The 19768-nt window shown below is 48.1% G+C and overlaps 1 protein-coding gene across 4 annotated transcripts in view; it reads right to left on the bottom strand.

Annotated features, from left to right (window-relative positions):
- The window catches only part of LOC134927386 (ATP-binding cassette sub-family B member 5-like), a 328704-nt gene that overhangs the window by 38355 nt on the left and 270581 nt on the right, over nucleotides 1-19768 (bottom strand). For all 4 annotated transcript variants that reach the window (XM_063921756.1, XM_063921758.1, XM_063921759.1 and 1 more), the window contains 2 exons: nucleotides 6491-6647; nucleotides 5748-5945 (listed from right to left, as the gene is read on the bottom strand). In XM_063921756.1, the coding sequence (XP_063777826.1) occupies nucleotides 5748-5945; nucleotides 6491-6647 (355 nt within the window). The remainder of the gene's footprint in view (nucleotides 1-5747; nucleotides 5946-6490; nucleotides 6648-19768) is intronic.

Below are 19768 nucleotides of genomic sequence, written 5' to 3'. Positions count from 1 at the left end.
TCGCCCAAGATGAGCCCACCTTCCTTGTGGAATGGGTATTTATATATTTTGGCTGTGGCAGTCCTGCCACAGAATGTGCAAGCTGAATTGTACTACACATTCAACTAGCAATCGTCTGCTTAGAAGCAAGAGCACCCAGTTTTTTGGGTGCATACAGGATAACAGCAAGTCAGTTTTCCTGACTCCAGCCGTCCTGGAAATCTATATTTTCAGGGCCCTGACAACATCTAGCAACTTGGAGTCCTCCAAGTCTCTAGTAGCCGCAGGTACCACAATAAGCTGGTTCAGATGAAACGCTGACACCACCTTAGGGAGAAACTGGGGACGAGTCCGCAGCTCTGCCCTGTCCGAATGGACAATCAGATATGGGCTTTTGTGAGACAAAGCCGCCAATTCTGACACTCGCCTGGCCGAGGCCAGGGCCAACATCATGGTCACTTTCCATGTGAGATATTTCAAATCCACAGATTTGAGCGGTTTAAACCAACGTGATTTGAGGAATCCCAGGACTACGTTGAGATCCCACAGTGCCACTGGAGGCACAAAAGGGGGTTGTATATGCAGTACTCCCTTGTCAAATTTCTGGACTTCAGGAACTGAAGCCAATTCTTTCTGGAAGAAAATCGACAGGGCCGAAATTTGAACCTTAATGGACCCCAATTTGAGGCCCATAGACACTCCTGTTTGCAGGAAATGCAGGAATCGACCGAGTTGAAATTTCTTCGTGGGGCCTTCCTGGCCTCACACCACGCAACATATTTTCGCCACATGTGGTGATAATGTTGTGCGGTCACCTCCTTCCTGGCTTTGACCAGGGTAGGAATGACCTCTTCCGGAATGCCTTTTTTTCCCTTAGGATCCGGCGTTCAACCGCCATGCCGTCAAACGCACCCGCGGTAAGTCTTGGAACAGACATGGTACTTGCTGAAGCAAGTCCCTTCTTATCGGCAGAGGCCCTGAGTCCTCTGTGAGCATCTCATGAAGTTCCGGGTACCAAGTCCTTCTTGGCCCATCCGGAGCCACGAGTATAGTTCTTACTCCTCTACGTCTTATAATTCTCAGTACCTTTGGTATGAGAAGCAGAGGAGGGAACACATACACCGACTGGTACACCCATGGTGTTACCAGAACGTCCACAGCTATTTCCTGAGGGTCTCTTGACCTGGCGCAATACCTGTCCAGTTTTTTGTTCAGGCGGGACGCCATCATGTCCACCTTTGGTCTTTCCCAACGGTGCACAATCATGTGGAAACAACTTCTCGATGAAGTCCCCACTCTCCCGGGTGGAGGTCGTGCTGAGGAAGTCTGCTTCCCAGTTGTCCACTCCCGGAATGAAAACTGCTGACAGTGCTATCACATGATTTTCCGCCCAGCGAAGAATCCTTGCAGTTTCTGCCATTGTCCTCCTGCTTCTTGTGCCGCCCTGTCTGTTTACGTGGGCGACTGCCGTGATGTTGTCCCACTGGATCAATACCGGCTGACCTTGAAGCAGAGGTCTTGCTAAGCTTAGAGCATTGTAAATTGCTCTTAGCTCCAGTATATTTATGCGGAGAGAAGTCCCCAGACTTGATCACACTCCCTGGAAATTTTTTCCCTGTGTGACTGCTCCCCAGCCTTTCAAGCTGGAATCCGTGGTCACCAGGACCCAGTCCTGAATGCATAACTGTGGCACTTTAGTAGATGAGCACTCTGCAGCCACCACAGAAGAGACACCCTTGTCCTTGGAGACAGGGTTATCCGCTGATGCATCTGAAGATGCGATCCGGACCATTTGTCCAGCAGATCCCACTGAAAAGTTCTTGCGTGAAATCTGCCGAATGGAATCGCTTCGTAAGAAGCCACCATTTTTCCCAGGACCCTTGTGCAATGATGCACTGACACTTTTCCTGGTTTTTGGAGGTTCCTGACTAGCTCGGATAACTCCCTGGCTTTCTCCTCCGGGAGAAACACCTTTTTCTGGACTGTGTCCAGAATCATCCCTAGGGACAGCAGACATGTCGTCGGAGACAGCTGCGTTTTGGAATATTTAGAATCCACCCGTGCTGTCGTAGAACTACTTGAGATAGTGCTACTCCGACCTCCAACTGTTCTCTGGACCTTGCCCTTATCAGGAGATCGTCCAAGTAAGGGATAATTAAGACGCCTTTTCTTTGAAGAAGAATCATCATTTCGGCCATTACCTTGGTAAAGACCCGGGGTGCCGTGGACAATCCAAACGGCAGCGTCTGAAACTGATAGTGACAGTTTTGTACCACGAACCTGAGGTACCCTTTGTGAGAAGGGCAAATTTGGACATGGAGGTAAGCATCCTTGATGTCCAAGGACACCATATAGTCCCCTTCTTCCTGGTTCGCTATCACTGCTCTGAGTGACTCCATTTAGAATAGGTCTCACCGAACCGTCTGGCTTCAGTACCACAATATAGTGTGGAATAATACCCCTTTACTTGTTGTAGGAGGGGTACTTTGATTATCACCTGCTGGGAATACAGCTTGTGAATTGTTTCCAATACTGCCTCCCTGTCGGAGGTAGACGTTGGTAAAGCAAACTTCAGGAACCTGCGAGGGGGAGACGTCTCGAATTTCCAATCTGTACCCCTGGGATACTACTTGTAGGATCCAGGGGTCCACTTGCGAGTGAGCCCACTGCGTGCTGAAACTCTTGAGACGACCCCCCACCGCACCTGTTTGTACGGCCCCAGCGTCATGCTGAGGACTTGGCAGAAGCGGTGGAAGGCTTCTGTTCCTGGGAATGGGCTGCCTGCTGCAGTCTTCTTCCTTTACCTCTATCCCTGGGCAGATATTATGGGGACGAAAGGACTGAGGCTGAAAAGACTATGTCTTTTTCTGCTGAGATGTGACTTGGGGTAAAAAAGGTGGATTTTCTAGCTGTTGCCGTGGCCACCAGGTCCGATGGACCGACCCCAAATAACTCCTCCTCTTTATACGGCAATACTTCCATGTGCCGTTTGGAATCTGCATCACCTGACCACTGTCGTGTCCAGAAACATCGTCTGTCAGATATGGACATCGCACTTACTCTTGATGCCAGAGTTTCGCATATATAGAAATGCATCTTTTAAATGCTCTATAGTCAATAAAATACTGTCCCTGTCAAGGGTATCAATATTTCCAGTCAGGGAATCCGACCAAGCCACCCCAGCGCTGCCCATCCAGGCTGAGGCGATCGCTGGTCGCAGTATAACACCAGTATGTGTGTATATACTTTTTAGGATATTTTCCAACCTCCTATCAGTTGGCTCCTTGAGGGCGTCCCTATCTGGAGACGGTAACGCCACTTGTTTTTATAAGCGTGTGAGCGCCTTATCCACCCTAAGGTGTGTTTCCCAACGCGCCATAACTTCTGGCGGGAAAAGGTATACCGCCAATAATTTTCTATCGGGGGAAACCCACGCATCATCACACACTTCATTTCATTTATCTGATTCAGGAAAAACCACATGTAGTTTTTTTACACTCCACATAATACCCTTTTTTGTGGTACTTGTAGTATCAGAAATATGTAACATCTCCTTCATTGCCCTTAACAAGTAACGTGTGGCCCTAAAGGAAAATACGTTTGTTTCTTCACCGTCGACACTGGAGTCAGTGTCCGTGTCTGTGTCGACCGACTGAGGTAAAAGGACGTTTTAACGCCCCTGACGGTGTTTTAGACGCCTGGACAGGTACTAATTGGTTTGCCGGCCGTCTCATGTCGTCAACCGACCTTGCAGCGTGTTGACATTATCACGTAATTCCTTAAATAAGCCATCCATTCCGGTGTCGACTCCCTAGAGAGTGACATCACCATTACCGGCAATTGCTCCGCCTCCTCACCAACATCGTCCTCATACATGTCGACACACAAGTACCGACACACAGCACACACACAGGGAATGCTCTGATAGAGGACAGGACCCCACTAGCCCTTTGGGGAGACAGAGGGAGAGTTTGCCAGCACACACCAAAAACGCTATATTATACAGGGACAACCTTTATATAAGTGTTTTTCCCTTATAGCATTTTAATATATATATACATATCGCCAAATAAGTGCCCCCCCTCTCTGTTTTAACCCTGTTTCTGTAGTGCAGTGCAGGGTAGAGCCTGGGAGCCTTCCCACCAGCCTTTCTGTGAGGGAAAATGGCGCTGTGTGCTGAGGAGAATAGGCCCCGCCCCCTTTTCGGCGGGCTTCTTCTCCCGTTTTTCTGAGACCTGGCAGGGGTTAAATACATCCATATAGCCTCCAGGGGCTATATGTGATGTATTTTTAGCCAGAATAAGGTATTATACATTGCTGCCCAGGGCGCCCCCAGCAACGCCCTGCACCCTCCGTGACCGTTGGTGTGAAGTGTGTGACAACAATGGCGCACAGCTGCAGTGCTGTGCGCTACCTTCATGAAGACTGAAAAGCCTTCTGCCGCCGGTTTCTGGACCTTCAATCTTCAGCATCTGCAAGGGGGGTCGGCGGCGCGGCTCCGGGACGAACCCCAGGGTGAGACCTGTGTTCCGACTCCCTCTGGAGCTAATGGTGTCCAGTAGCCTAAGAAGCCAATCCATCCTGCACGCAGGTGAGTTGAACTTCTCTCCCCTAAGTCCCTCGATGCAGTGAGCCTGTTGCCAGCAGGACTCACTGAAAATAAGAAACCTAAAAACTTTTTCTAAGCAGCTCCTTAAGAGAGCCACCTAGATTGCACCCTGCTCGGACGGGCACAAAAACCTAACTGAGGCTTGGAGGAGGGTCATAGGGGGAGGAGCCAGTACACACCACCTGATCCTAAAGCTTTAGTTTTGTGCCCTGTCTCCTGCGGAGCCGCTAATCCCCATGGTCCTGACGGAGTCCCCAGCATCCACTTAGGACGTCAGAGAAATAAAGTTACATTGTGGGGGAATCCAGTATACGTTCTGTCACCAGGTACCAGTGAATGACCACATGATGTATATAGGTGACAGATATAAAGTTACATTGTGAGGGAATCCAGTATACGTTCTGTCACCAGGTACCAGTGAATGACCACATGATGTATATAGGTGACAGATATAAAGTTACATTGTGGGGGAATCCAGTATACGTTCTGTCACCAGGTACCAGTGAATGACCACATCATGTATATAGGTGACAGATATAACGTTACATTGTGGGGGAATCCAGTATACGTTCTGTCACCAGGTACCAGTGAATGGCCACATCATGTATATACTTTACTGGTGGTCCCCAGTCCCCACAATGCAGCACACTGATCAGATATTTGCAGCACACTGAGCACAGATATGGAGCGTTTTCAGGCAGAGAACGTAGATATTTTCAGCACACTGAGCACAGATTATTTTCAGCACACTGAGCACAGATTATTTTCAGCACACTGAGCACAGATTACGGAGCTTTTCAGGGAGAGAACGCTGCCACGTCCTCTCCATTCAATCTCCAATGTATGAGTGAAAATGGCGGCGACGCGCAGCTCCTTATATAGAATACGAATCTCGCGAGAATCCAACAGCGGGATGATGACGTTCGGGCGCGTTCTAGTTAACCGAGCAAGGCGGGAAGATCCGACGCTGCCTCGGACCCGTGTAAAATAGGTGAAGTTCGGGGTGGTTCGGATCCCGAGGAATCGAACCCGCTCATCTCTACTTATATATGCCAAAGCCAGTCAGCTGATACTTAAGTGATTATTTTACTCATCTTATATCCTTTTACTTCCCTTAGGAAATAGTTTAAACAAGTCAATAGTAAATCCGAGTTCTTACCACTGCTCCCTGGTGTGGGTCATAGAACCTCTGCAGCAGCTGGACAGATGTGCTTTTCCCACACCCACTGCTGCCTACAAACGCCACAGTTTGCCCGCTGGATATCCTGACAGATAGCTCTTGCAGCACCGCCACATCCGGACGAGATGGATATTTGAAGGAAATGTCACGCAATTCCAAATTTCCTTGAAACTTTTCCTAGTTGAAAAACAAACAAACAAACAAACAAACACATTATACACCAATGAGATTCAGTGCAGTCACACACATACTGTAGATACTGTACACTGTGTTGACAAAGGTGATTGGAACCCCCCCCCCCCCCCCCCCCCGCACAAGCAAAATGGTGTGAAGGTATAAAATGTGTAGAGGGACACCGATTAGATAATTTGCTAATGAAATGCTGTAAGGAGCTAACCGAGTTTGAAATGAGGATCATCATAGGCTGCACAATGTCATGTTTCCAGGGCGACACTGGATTGGTATACAGAAAATTTGGTAGCCGACCTCTTCAGTGTCACAGTTGGTCACTGTACTTGAGGTGAACTGGCAAATCATACCACCTGCTGTTGTTCAGGAACTTGTGGACAGTTTGCCAAGAAGAGTGTCTGCAGTAATCACTGCACGTGGTGAACTTACAAAGTACTGATGTCAATAAATCTCATTGATCTATTTGCTGTCAGTGTCTAATCACTTTTGCTACATAGTGTACATGGTATATAAACATTGGTGGTGTCACTTACCGGCATCTGTCCCTGCGGGCTGTAGCTGTCAATAGCTGGCTCACTTTGGAACAACTGGAAGAGATGGGAAGCTGCAGACTTTGCTTTAGCGTAATCAGGAGCAAAGGATAAGGTCTGTCCTACAGTTACAGCTCCATATGCCAGTAAGGAAAACACCCTGTAAAGTATAACATAAATTACTACATAGGGACACCAATAACTAGATACTGTACAGTATCTTGAATCTACCACTTTCCTTGCTGTCTAATTCACTCAATATACCCTGTATATACTAGAGATGAGCGGGTTCGGTTTCTCTGAATCCGAACCCGCACGAACTTCATGTTTTTTTCACGGGTCCGAGCAGACTCGGATCCTCCCGCCTTGCTCGGTTAACCCGAGCGCGCCCGAACGTCATCATGACGCTGTCGGATTCTCGCGAGACTCGGATTCTATATAAGGAGCCGCGCGTCGCCGCCATTTTCACACGTGCATTGAGATTGATAGGGAGAGGACGTGGCTGGCGTCCTCTCCATTTAGATTAGGGTTGAGAGAGAGAGAGAGAGATTGACCTGAGGCTGTGATACTGTAGAAGAGAGTGCAGAGTTTAGTGACTGACGACCACAGTGACCACCAGACAGTGCAGTTGTTTGTTTTATTTAATATATCCGTTCTCTGCCTGAAAAAAACGATACACACAGTGACTCAGTCACATACCATATCTGTGTGCACTGCTCAGCCCAGTGTGCTGCATCAATGTATATATATATCTGACTGTGCTCAGCTCACACAGCTTATAATTGTGGGGGAGACTGGGGAGCACTGCAGTGCCAGTTATAGGTTATAGCAGGAGCCAGGAGTACATAATATTATATTAAAATTAAACAGTGCACACTTTTGCTGCAGGAGTGCCACTGCCAGTGTGACTAGTGACCAGTGACCTGACCACCAGTATATATAATATTAGTAGTATACTATCTCTTTATCAACCAGTCTATATTAGCAGCAGACACAGTACAGTGCGGTAGTTCACGGCTGTGGCTACCTCTGTGTCGGCACTCGGCAGCCCGTCCATAATTGTATATACCACCTAACCGTGGTTTTTTTTTCTTTCTTTATAGTCATACTAGTTACGAGTATACTATCTCTTTATCAACCAGTCTATATTAGCAGCAGACACAGTACAGTGCGGTAGTTCACGGCTGTGGCTACCTCTGTGTCGGCACTCGGCAGCCCGTCCATAATTGTATATACCACCTAACCGTGGTTTTTTTTTCTTTCTTTATACATACATACTAGTTACGAGTATACTATCTCTTTATCAACCAGTCTATATTAGCAGCAGACACAGTACAGTGCGGTAGTTCACGGCTGTGGCTACCTCTGTGTCGGCACTCGGCAGCCCGTCCATAATTGTATATACCACCTAACCGTGGTTTTTCTTTCTTTCTTTATACATACATACTAGTTACGAGTATACTATCTCTTTATCAACCAGTCTATATATTAGCAGCAGACACAGTACAGTGCGGTAGTTCACGGCTGTGGCTACCTCTGTGTCGGCACTCGGCAGCCCGTCCATAATTGTATATACCACCTAACCGTGGTTTTTTTTTCTTTCTTTATACATACATACTAGTTACGAGTATACTATCTCTTTATCAACCAGTCTATATATTAGCAGCAGACACAGTACAGTGCGGTAGTTCACGGCTGTGGCTACCTCTGTGTCGGCACTCGGCAGCCCGTCCATAATTGTATATACCACCTAACCGTGTTTTTTTTTTCTTTCTTTATACATACATACTAGTTACGAGTATACTATCTCTTTATCAACCAGTCTATATTAGCAGCAGACACAGTACAGTGCGGTAGTTCACGGCTGTGGCTACCTCTGTGTCGGCACTCGGCAGCCCGTCCATAATTGTATATACCACCTAACCGTGGTTTTTTTTCTTTCTTTATACATACATACTAGTTACGAGTATACTATCTCTTTATCAACCAGTCTATATTAGCAGCAGACACAGTACAGTGCGGTAGTTCACGGCTGTGGCTACCTCTGTGTCGGCACTCGGCAGCCCGTCCATAATTGTATATACCACCTAACCGTGGTTTTTTTTTCTTTCTTTATACATACATACTAGTTACGAGTATACTATCTCTTTATCAACCAGTCTATATTAGCAGCAGACACAGTACAGTGCGGTAGTTCACGGCTGTGGCTACCTCTGTGTCGGCACTCGGCAGCCCGTCCATAATTGTATATACCACCTAACCGTGGTTTTTTTTTCTTTCTTTATACATACATACTAGTTACGAGTATACTATCTCTTTATCAACCAGTCTATATTAGCAGCAGACACAGTACAGTGCGGTAGTTCACGGCTGTGGCTACCTCTGTGTCGGCACTCGGCAGCCCGTCCATAATTGTATATACCACCTAACCGTGGTTTTTTTTTCTTTCTTTATACATACATACTAGTTACGAGTATACTATCTCTTTATCAACCAGTCTATATATTAGCAGCAGACACAGTACAGTGTGGTAGTTCACGGCTGTGGCTACCTCTGTGTCGGCACTCGGCAGCCCGTCCATAATTGTATATACCACCTAACCGTGGTTTTTTTTTCTTTCTTTATAGTCATACTAGTTACGAGTATACTATCTCTTTATCAACCAGTCTATATTAGCAGCAGACACAGTACAGTGCGGTAGTTCACGGCTGTGGCTACCTCTGTGTCGGCACTCGGCAGCCCGTCCATAATTGTATATACCACCTAACCGTGGTTTTTTCTTTCTTTCTTTATACATACATACTAGTTACGAGTATACTATCTCTTTATCAACCAGTCTATATTAGCAGCAGACACAGTACAGTGCGGTAGTTCACGGCTGTGGCTACCTCTGTGTCGGCACTCGGCAGCCCGTCCATAATTGTATATACCACCTAACCGTGGTTTTTTTTCTTTCTTTATACATACATACTAGTTACGAGTATACTATCTCTTTATCAACCAGTCTATATTAGCAGCAGACACAGTACAGTGCGGTAGTTCACGGCTGTGGCTACCTCTGTGTCGGCACTCGGCAGCCCGTCCATAATTGTATATACCACCTAACCGTGGTTTTTTTTTCTTTCTTTATACATACATACTAGTTACGAGTATACTATCTCTTTATCAACCAGTCTATATTAGCAGCAGACACAGTACAGTGCGGTAGTTCACGGCTGTGGCTACCTCTGTGTCGGCACTCGGCAGCCCGTCCATAATTGTATACTAGTATCCAATCCATCCATCTCCATTGTTTACCTGAGGTGCCTTTTAGTTGTGCCTATTAAAATATGGAGAACAAAAATGTTGAGGTTCCAAAATTAGGGAAAGATCAAGATCCACTTCCACCTCGTGCTGAAGCTGCTGCCACTAGTCATGGCCGAGACGATGAAATGCCAGCAACGTCGTCTGCCAAGGCCGATGCCCAATGTCATAGTACAGAGCATGTCAAATCCAAAACACCAAATATCAGTAAAAAAAGGACTCCAAAACCTAAAATAAAATTGTCGGAGGAGAAGCGTAAACTTGCCAATATGCCATTTACCACACGGAGTGGCAAGGAACGGCTGAGGCCCTGGCCTATGTTCATGGCTAGTGGTTCAGCTTCACATGAGGATGGAAGCACTCAGCCTCTCGCTAGAAAAATGAAAAGACTAAAGCTGGCAAAAGCAGTAGCACCGCAAAGAACTGTGCGTTCTTCGAAATCCCAAATCCACAAGGAGAGTCCGACTCCAATTGTGTCGGTTGCGATGCCTGACCTTCCCAACACTGGACGTGAAGAGCATGCGCCTTCCACCATTTGCACGCCCCCTGCAAGTGATGGAAGGAGCACCCGCAGTCCAGTTCCTGATAGTCAGATTGAAGATGTCAGTGTTGAAGTACACCAGGATGAGGAGGATATGGGTGTTGCTGGCGCTGGGGAGGAAATTGACCAGGAGGATTCTGATGGTGAGGTGGTTTGTTTAAGTCAGGCACCCGGGGAGACACCTGTTGTCCGTGGTAGGAATATGGCCGTTGACATGCCTGGTGAAAATACCAAAAAAATCAGCTCTTCGGTGTGGAAGTATTTCACCAGAAATGCGGACAACAGGTGTCAAGCCGTGTGTTCCCTTTGTCAAGCTGTAATAAGTAGGGGTAAGGACGTTAACCACCTCGGAACATCCTCCCTTATACGTCACCTGCAGCGCATTCATAATAAGTCAGTGACAAGTTCAAAAACTTGGGCCGACAGCGGAAGCAGTCCACTGACCAGTAAATCCCTTCCTCTTGTAACCAAGCTCACGCAAACCACCCCACCAACTCCCTCAGTGTCAATTTCCTCCTTCCCCAGGAATGCCAATAGTCCTGCAGGCCATGTCACTGGCAATTCTGACGATTCCTCTCCTGCCTGGGATTCCTCCGATGCATCCTTGCGTGTAACGCCTACTGCTGCTGGCGCTGCTGTTGTTGCTGCTGGGAGTCGATGGTCATCCCAGAGGGGAAGTCGTAAGACCACTTTTACTACTTCCACCAAGCAATTGACTGTCCAACAGTCCTTTGCGAGGAAGATGAAATATCACAGCAGTCATCCTACTGCAAAGCGGATAACTGAGGCCTTGACATCCTGGGTGGTGAGAAACGTGGTTCCGGTATCCATCATTACTGCAGAGCCAACTAGAGACTTGTTGGAGGTACTGTGTCCCCGGTACCAAATACCATCTAGGTTCCATTTCTCTAGGCAGGCGATACCGAAAATGTACACAGACCTCAGAAAAAGAGTCACCAGTGTCCTAAAAAATGCAGCTGTACCCAATGTCCACTTAACCACGGACATGTGGACAAGTGGAGCAGGGCAGGGTCAGGACTATATGACTGTGACAGCCCACTGGGTAGATGTATGGACTCCCGCCGCAAGAACAGCAGCGGCGGCACCAGTAGCAGCATCTCGCAAACGCCAACTCTTTCCTAGGCAGGCTACGCTTTGTATCACCGGTTTCCAGAATACGCACACAGCTGAAAACCTCTTACGGCAACTGAGGAAGATCATCGCGGAATGGCTTACCCCAATTGGACTCTCCTGTGGATTTGTGGCATCGGACAACGCCAGCAATATTGTGTGTGCATTAAATCTGGGCCAATTCCAGCACGTCCCATGTTTTGCACATACCTTGAATTTGGTGGTGCAGAATTTTTTAAAAAACGACAGGGGCGTGCAAGAGATGCTGTCGGTGGCCAGAAGAATTGCGGGACACTTTCGGCGTACAGGCACCACGTACAGAAAACTGGAGCACCACCAAAAACTACTGAACCTGCCCTGCCATCATCTGAAGCAAGAAGTGGTAACGAGGTGGAATTCAACCCTGTATATGCTTCAGAGGTTGGAGGAGCAGCAAAAGGCCATTCAAGCCTATACAATTGAGCACGATATAGGAGGTGGGATGCACCTGTCTCAAGCGCAGTGGAGAATGATTTCAACGTTGTGCAAGGTTCTGATGCCCTTTGAACTTGCCACACGTGAAGTCAGTTCAGACACTGCCAGCCTGAGTCAGGTCATTCCCCTCATCAGGCTTTTGCAGAAGAAGCTGGAGACATTGAAGGAGGAGCTAACACGGAGCGATTCCGCTAGGCATGTGGGACTTGTGGATGGAGCCCTTAATTCGCTTAGCAAGGATTCATGGGTGGTCAATCTGTTGAAATCAGAGCACTACATTTTGGCCACCGTGCTCGATCCTAGATTTAAAGCCTACCTTGGATCTCTCTTTCCGGCAGACACAAGTCTGCTGGGGTTCAAACACCTGCTGGTGAGTAAATTGTCAAGTCAAGCGGAACGCGACCTGTCAACAACATCTCCTCCTTCACATTCTCCCGCAACTGGGGGTGCGAGGAAAAGGCTCAGAATTCCGAGCCCACCCGCTGGCGGTGATGCAGGGCAGTCTGGAGCGACTGCTGATGCTGACATCTGGTCCGGACTGAAGGACCTGACAACGATTACGGACATGTCGTCTACTGTCACTGCATATGATTCTCTCCCCATTGAAAGAATGGTGGAGGATTATATGAGTGACCGCATCCAAGTAGGCACGTCACACAGTCCGTACTTATACTGGCAGGAAAAAGAGGCAATTTGGAGGCCCTTGCACAAACTGGCTTTATTCTACCTAAGTTGCCCTCCCACAAGTGTGTACTCCGAAAGAGTGTTTAGTGCCGCCGCTCACCTTGTCAGCAATCGGCGTACGAGGTTAAATCCAGAAAATGTGGAGAAGATGATGTTCATTAAAATTAATTATAATCAATTCCTCCGTGGAGACATTGACCAGCAGCAATTGCCTCCACAAAGTACACAGGGAGCTGAGATGGTGGATTCCAGTGGGGACGAATTGATAATCTGTGAGGAGGGGGATGTACACGGTGATATATCGGAGGATGATGATGAGGTGGACATCTTGCCTCTGTAGAGCCAGTTTGTGCAAGGAGAGATTAATTGCTTCTTTTTTGGTGGGGGTCCAAACCAACCCGTCATATCAGTCACAGTCGTGTGGCAGACCCTGTCACTGAAATGATGGGTTGGTTAAAGTGTGCATGTCCTGTTTATACAACATAAGGGTGGGTGGGAGGGCCCAAGGACAATTCCATCTTGCACCTCTTTTTTCTTTTCTTTTTCTTTGCGTCATGTGCTGTTTGGGGAGAGTTTTTTGGAAGGGACATCCTGCGTGACACTGCAGTGCCACTCCTAGATGGGCCCGGTGTTTGTGTCGGCCACTAGGGTCGCTTATCTTACTCACACAGCTACCTCATTGCGCCTCTTTTTTTCTTTGCGTCATGTGCTGTTTGGGGAGGGTTTTTTGGAAGGGACATCCTGCGTGACACTGCAGTGCCACTCCTAGATGGGCCCGGTGTTTGTGTCGGCCACTTGGGTCGCTTATCTTACTCACACAGCGACCTCGGTGCAAATTTTAGGACTAAAAATAATATTGTGAGGTGTGAGGTATTCAGAATAGACTGAAAATGAGTGGAAATTATGGTTTTTGAGGTTAATAATACTTTGGGATCAAAATGACCGCCAAATTCTATGATTTAAGCTGTTTTTTAGGTTTTTTGGAAAAAAACACCCGAATCCAAAACACACCCGAATCCGACAAAAAAAATTCGGTGAGGTTTTGCCAAAACGCGGTCGAACCCAAAACACGGCCGCGGAACCGAACCCAAAACCAAAACACAAAACCCGAAAAAATTTCCGGCGCTCATCTCTAGTATATACCCTGTAGTATCATTCTTCCACGCAGGGCCGGTGCAAGGTTTTTTGGCACCCTAGGCAAAACTTCAGCCATAACCCCCCCTCCCCCACCACTACCACCCCTGTTGCCCTTCTTATAATCCGGCCCTGCTCCCAGCTACAGTGTAGATGAGTATATATATATATATATAAAAAACTAGACACACGTAATATCTATCTATCTATCTATCTATCTATCTATCTATCTGTCTGTCTGTCTGTCTGTCTGTCTGTCTGTCTATCTATCTACACAGTATGTATACTCATATACACACAGTGGTCAAAGTGGAAATTTTGAAGTGGGGGTATGGAAAAGTGAAGGTTGTAATTTAGCGCGCGTGTGCTCCAGAAAGGGGACGTGGCCACTCAAAAGGGGGCGTGTCCTTCAGTGTAGTTTACCACACCATATACCCCTTATACACATTATGTACCACAATAGTAGGACCCATTATACTATCTAGTACTGGTGACCCTTTCACATTATAGCACACTGAATGAGCCGAAATTCATATTATAGCACACTGAATGAGCCGAAATTCATATTATAGCACACGGTATGAGCCGAAATTCACATTATAGCACACAGTATGAGCCAAAATTCACATTATAGCACACAGAATGAGCCGAAATTCACATTATAGCACATGGTATGAGCCAAAATTCACATTATAGCACACAGAGTAACCTATACAGTGACACACACAGTAACCTATACAGTAGCCTATAGTGACACACACACAGTAACCTATGCAGTGACACACACAGTAACCTATACAGTAGCCTATACAGTGACACCCACACAAAGTAACCTATGCAGTGACACACACAATATAAAATATGACACAGAAAGATGCACAGTAAATGACACACACTACATAAAATCAGCAGCACCCTGCCAGGAGCCCTTATGCTACTCTCACCCAGGCAGGGGCAGCAGTGTAGAGGTAGCTGGGCAGTGTCCGGCGTATTACAAGCACGGCTTCACTCTGCACCCAGATACAGGCGCCCAGCTCTGGTACAGTCAGATCGCCCCCGCCACCCCGAGTACACGGGACGTACATTGTGCCACAGCTGGGCAGCTGGGTAACTGGATCATTCCCCCCCCCCGAACTCCCAGCATGGCCGCTCCACGGCAGATTTGTAAAAGTAGCGTCGCCTAGTACATACCGCCCTCAGTGCTCGAAGAAGTGCCGGTATGCCATAGCGGAGTATACCGGACCACTTCGAGCACTGTATATATGTGTGTGTGTGTGTGTATATGTATGTATGTATGTGTATATATAATTATATATATATATATATATATATATATATATATATATAAAACCAGAGCCTAATATTCAAATTGAATTGGTGACTGGAGAACAAAAAAAAAATACAGCCTGTCTCTTGCTTTGTTGATGGGAAAGACAGGCTGTAATGACCCATGCACAGGACAGAGAGAGACTGCACACTTTCCTCTGTCCCTTCTTCCCTGAAGACATGGAGCTGCAGGCTGCTAAACTTACTACAGCGCAACAGGCAGCGGGAGCAGAGTCGCGGGATGGGGGGAGTGCGGGTTATGAGATGAAGGAGCCAGTGGGTGCAGGTAGGCAGGAGCAGAGTCGCGGGTGGGGGTGGGGGGGGGGGAGATGAGTGTGGCTTACAAGATTAGGAGCCCAGTGGGTGCGGGTAACAAGCAGCGGGGGGAGCAGAGTAGCGGGGGGGGGGGGGGGGTGCGGGTTATGAGATGAAGGAGCCAGTGGGTGCAGGTAAGCAGGAGCAGAGTCGCGGGGTGGGGGGAGAGATGAGTGTGGTTTTCAAGATTAGGAGCCCAGTGGTTGCGGGTAACAAGCAGCGGGGGGAGCAGAGTTGCGGGGGGGGGGAGTGGAGAGTTACAAGATATTGCGGGTGCGGGTAACAGCCTAACAGGCAGCGGGAGCAGAGTCACGGGGGGGAGAGAGAGAAGAGAGCGGATTTTCAAGATGCGTGTGACTAGAAGCGGCATGCGGGAGACCGGGAGCTCAATCGCGGGGGGGTGGTGGCATATTGATGCGCCGTGCGGGAGCACAATAACGGAGGGCCGGAGGGGTTATATATGGGAGGCCAGGAGCCCAATCGTGGGGTGATGCACATTCGGGAGCAGTTGCAGTCAAAGCGCGGGGCGGCAATATGCCGAGACAGCCAAGTGCTATCGCGGAGGTGGGCGGCCGCGGCAGGATGGCAGAAAGAGGATAGAGTCAGTGTTCGCAATGCTTTCACCTGACTTTTTCACTCACATTTCACAGACCCAGTGGCAGCTTGGCGGCGATGACATCCATGACTGCTCCTCGTCTTTTTAAAAAAAGGTGGAGCTTGGCTGACTGAGCTGAGGCTAGAGTCACTGTATAAGACAGCAGCCACTCATTGCCAGTGTGTAGTGCCGCCCTCCAGTGGCCGCCGCCCATAGGCAGCTGCCTAAAGCTGCCTAATGGTGGCGCCGGCCCTGCTTCCACGTTACCTACGTCAGACTAATTCTTAGTACGAGAAAATATGAAAGTGTTTAATTAACAAGAACTGCACTTTGCCAATGTAGCACTGGCTACAAACAGTGTCTCACCATCATGCCATCCTTGCCATGTTACTCATGCCCTTGTGATAACACCATTAGGTACTGTACAGTGTCGCATAGTCATATGTGGAATATCCAGGAGACTCACCAATGCATAGGGAGATTCCCCTACAGAAATGGATGGAATGAGGTGAGGGAGTAGGTGGCTAATGATGTCATCATAGCCCCACCCCCTGTGCATGATGTTAGAATAGGTGAGCGCAACAGTGCATACTCTAACATGTTTCCTCCAGGGACGTACAGTGACATACCTTTCCATGTACCACTGTTCCAGCAAACTGCACCGCTACCGGCACCTTGAGAACATTCCCTGGCTGGTGAGCAGATATTAGTTGTCATAAGTATGTGCTTTAGCCTTTATATTATGTAAATCATTTTTACTTTGCAAAAAAAATGTTTAACGTGTTTCGGAGGCCCCACTCTACGTATATCAATGTTAAAAATGCTGGAAGCGGGAGGTGGGGCCAAGCATTGGGTAGTAAAAGCCCAATAAAAAAAAAAAGCCCTGCAAGCGGCACCTAATAGAAGTGCCTCTTTGACAAGGGGCATGCTTTCAGCTCATATGAAAGCACGCCCCTGTCACTGAGTCTCATTATGATTGTGCAGTGGGCAGGGCAGATGGGCAGGGCAGCTGAGCTCGGCAGCAGGGGCGGATTGTTCTTACAGGACGCCAGAACAGTCTCCAATTGGCTAGTCCCATTTTCTTATCTGGGGCTGTCCATCCCCAAACCACTCCCTTTCCCCGGCTGATTGCCGCGAACAATAGCCTCCCACCCTGCCGAGCTTACGCGAGCGACTGCCGATAGTGCTCACCCCCCCGCGCCGCTGGAGTTTACAGCTGCGGCATATGCAGGGAGAGCAGGGCTGCAGCGGAAGTCATGCCCCCTTCCCAGGGCCGCCCGCCGCCGCTGACTGTCACACAGGGAACTTGGACAGACAGCGCCAGCATGCTCAGGGGAATGTAAGTGGGCTGCAGCACGCAAACTTTGGCCATCACCAGTGATAAGGAGGGCACGACTGTGGCAGCCAGGCAAGTAAACATGAAGAGCCTATGGCCCTCATTCCGAGTTGTTCGCTCGCTAGCTGCTTTTAGCAGCTTTGCACACGCTAAGCCGCCGCCTACTGGGAGTGTATTTTAGCATAGCAGAATTGCGAACGAAAGATTAGCAGAATTGCGAATAGAAATTTCTTAGCGGTTTCTGAGTAGCTCGAGACTTACTCTGCCACTGCGATCAGTTCAGTCAGTTTCGTTCCTGGTTTGACGTCACAAACACACCCAGCATTCACCAAGACACTCCCCCATTTCTTCAGACACTCCCGCGTTTTTCCCAGAAACGGCAGCGTTTTTTCGCACACACCCATAAAACGGCCAGTTTCCGCCCAGAAACACCCACTTCCTGTCAATCACACTCCGATCACCAGAACGAATAGATTTCTTCGTTAAGCCGTGAGTAAAATACCAAACTTTTTATCAAATTTACTTGGCGCAGGCGCACTGCGAACGTTGCGCATGCGCAGTTTGCGACTAATTGCACCTATGCAAAAAAAAATAACGAGCGAACAACTCGGAATGAGGGCCTATGTGCAGCTGCTGCAAAGGATGTGGCTCTGCTCCCACACCCAACCCGATTGCAGGCCACGTCCACGCTCCCCTGGACTATGCAGAGAACAGACTGGTGCGAGCTACTGGAGTAGCAGAACCCATAACTTCTACTCAGGCTGTCCATCCATCCTGTTAGACGCATGGAAGGAGCAATTGTGGCTGGGACCCGGGAGCTGCCTAAGAGGAGGTGAGATGCTTTTTCAGCCTATTCTAACTTCACCGAGTCCCTTCCACTCCCATACTGCCCACTTCTTCCCACCACTACTCCCATTCCACCCCCCTTCTATTACTCCCTGCCTGCCCCCTACTCTGCACTACTATTACACCATTCCTTTCCCCCATTCTCCAGTACTACTTCCATCCCTCCCCCTGCTCCCCACCACAACCACTCATAGTCTGGCCCCTGCTCAACACTACTACTCCCAGCCTGCCCCTGCTTTTCACCACTACTACTTCTATCCTGCCCCCAGCTCCCCACCACAACTAGTCTTAGTCTGGCTCCTGCTCCCCACTACTACTCCTAGCCTGTCCCTGCTCTCCACCAGTACTACTCCCAGCCTGCCCCTGCTCTCCACCACTATTACTCCCACGCTACCTGCCTGCTCCATCTCTATCTTTCTCTCTCTCCAGTCTCTCTTTATTCCTCTCTCTCTCCTGTTTCCTTGCTACTCCTCTTTCCTGTATACCCCTATGTCTCCTCTCTCTGGCTTCTCCTCTATTCCTCCTCTCCCATCTCCCTGTATTCCTCCTCTCTCTTCCTTCTGCCCCTATTTATTCTCTCTCTTCCTTCTCCCCCCTATTCCTCTCTCTCCCTCTGCGTTGTCTCCCCCTATTCCTCCTCTCTCTCTCGCTCTCTCTCTCTCTGCCATCTCCCTCTACTCCTAATCTCTCTCATCTCCCCCTATTCCTCCTGTCTCCATATTTCTCATCTTTCTCCCATCTCCCCATATTCCACCTATCTCTCTCCCATAAACTTATCAAAATTGACAATATATTACCCGCCTGCTCATTACAAGTTGGCTGGGAGTTGGGCGGTTGATGGCGGCAATTTTGTAGGCCATTGGCAGGGGCGGTGCCCATTAGCTGCGGCAGTAGGGGGCATTGGCATGGCGGCGGTAGGAGACATCGGCGGGACTCGCAGACATTATGGCTGCAGTGCCTCACCTGCCACTGACGTCACCGCATGCCACTGGTGTACACTGCTCTGCCAATACCACCACATGTATACACACATATTTCCAACACTTGGTGCAGTTAGTCATGGACCTGCATCATGGGGGCGGGGCATCACTGAAGTGCTTACACCTGCATCTCTCTTTTGGAATCTTGTTGAGATTGAGGAAGAAACATACTGTTGGCAAGTATGGTATTATGTTCCATGTGATGCCATTTCCATATGGTATATTACATTCACAAAATGTGTGATTAGCTGCTGGGTACATTCATTTATTTACACTTTTGCATTTTTTCAGTAAATAACTCTTGTTACGACAGAAATACAGTCTATTGTTTTGCACTAGTAGATATTAAAAATACTAAATACAGGTTGAGTATCCCTTATCCAAAATGCTTGGGACCAGAGGAATTTTGGATATCGGATTTTTCCGTATTTTGGAATAATTGCATACCATAGTGAGATATAATGGTGATGGGACCTAAATATAAGCACAGAATGCATTTATGTTTCATACACACCTCATACACACAGCCTGAAGGTCATTTTAGACAATATTTTTTATAACTTTGTGTATTAAACAAAGTGTGTCTACATTGACACAATTCATTTATATTTCATAT

The sequence above is a fragment of the Pseudophryne corroboree genome, chromosome 5 (genome assembly GCF_028390025.1).
Source record: "Pseudophryne corroboree isolate aPseCor3 chromosome 5, aPseCor3.hap2, whole genome shotgun sequence".
Taxonomy (NCBI): domain Eukaryota; kingdom Metazoa; phylum Chordata; class Amphibia; order Anura; family Myobatrachidae; genus Pseudophryne; species Pseudophryne corroboree.
Note: the sequence above shows the minus strand (reverse complement) of the source record. Positions and strands in the feature narration are given on the sequence as shown.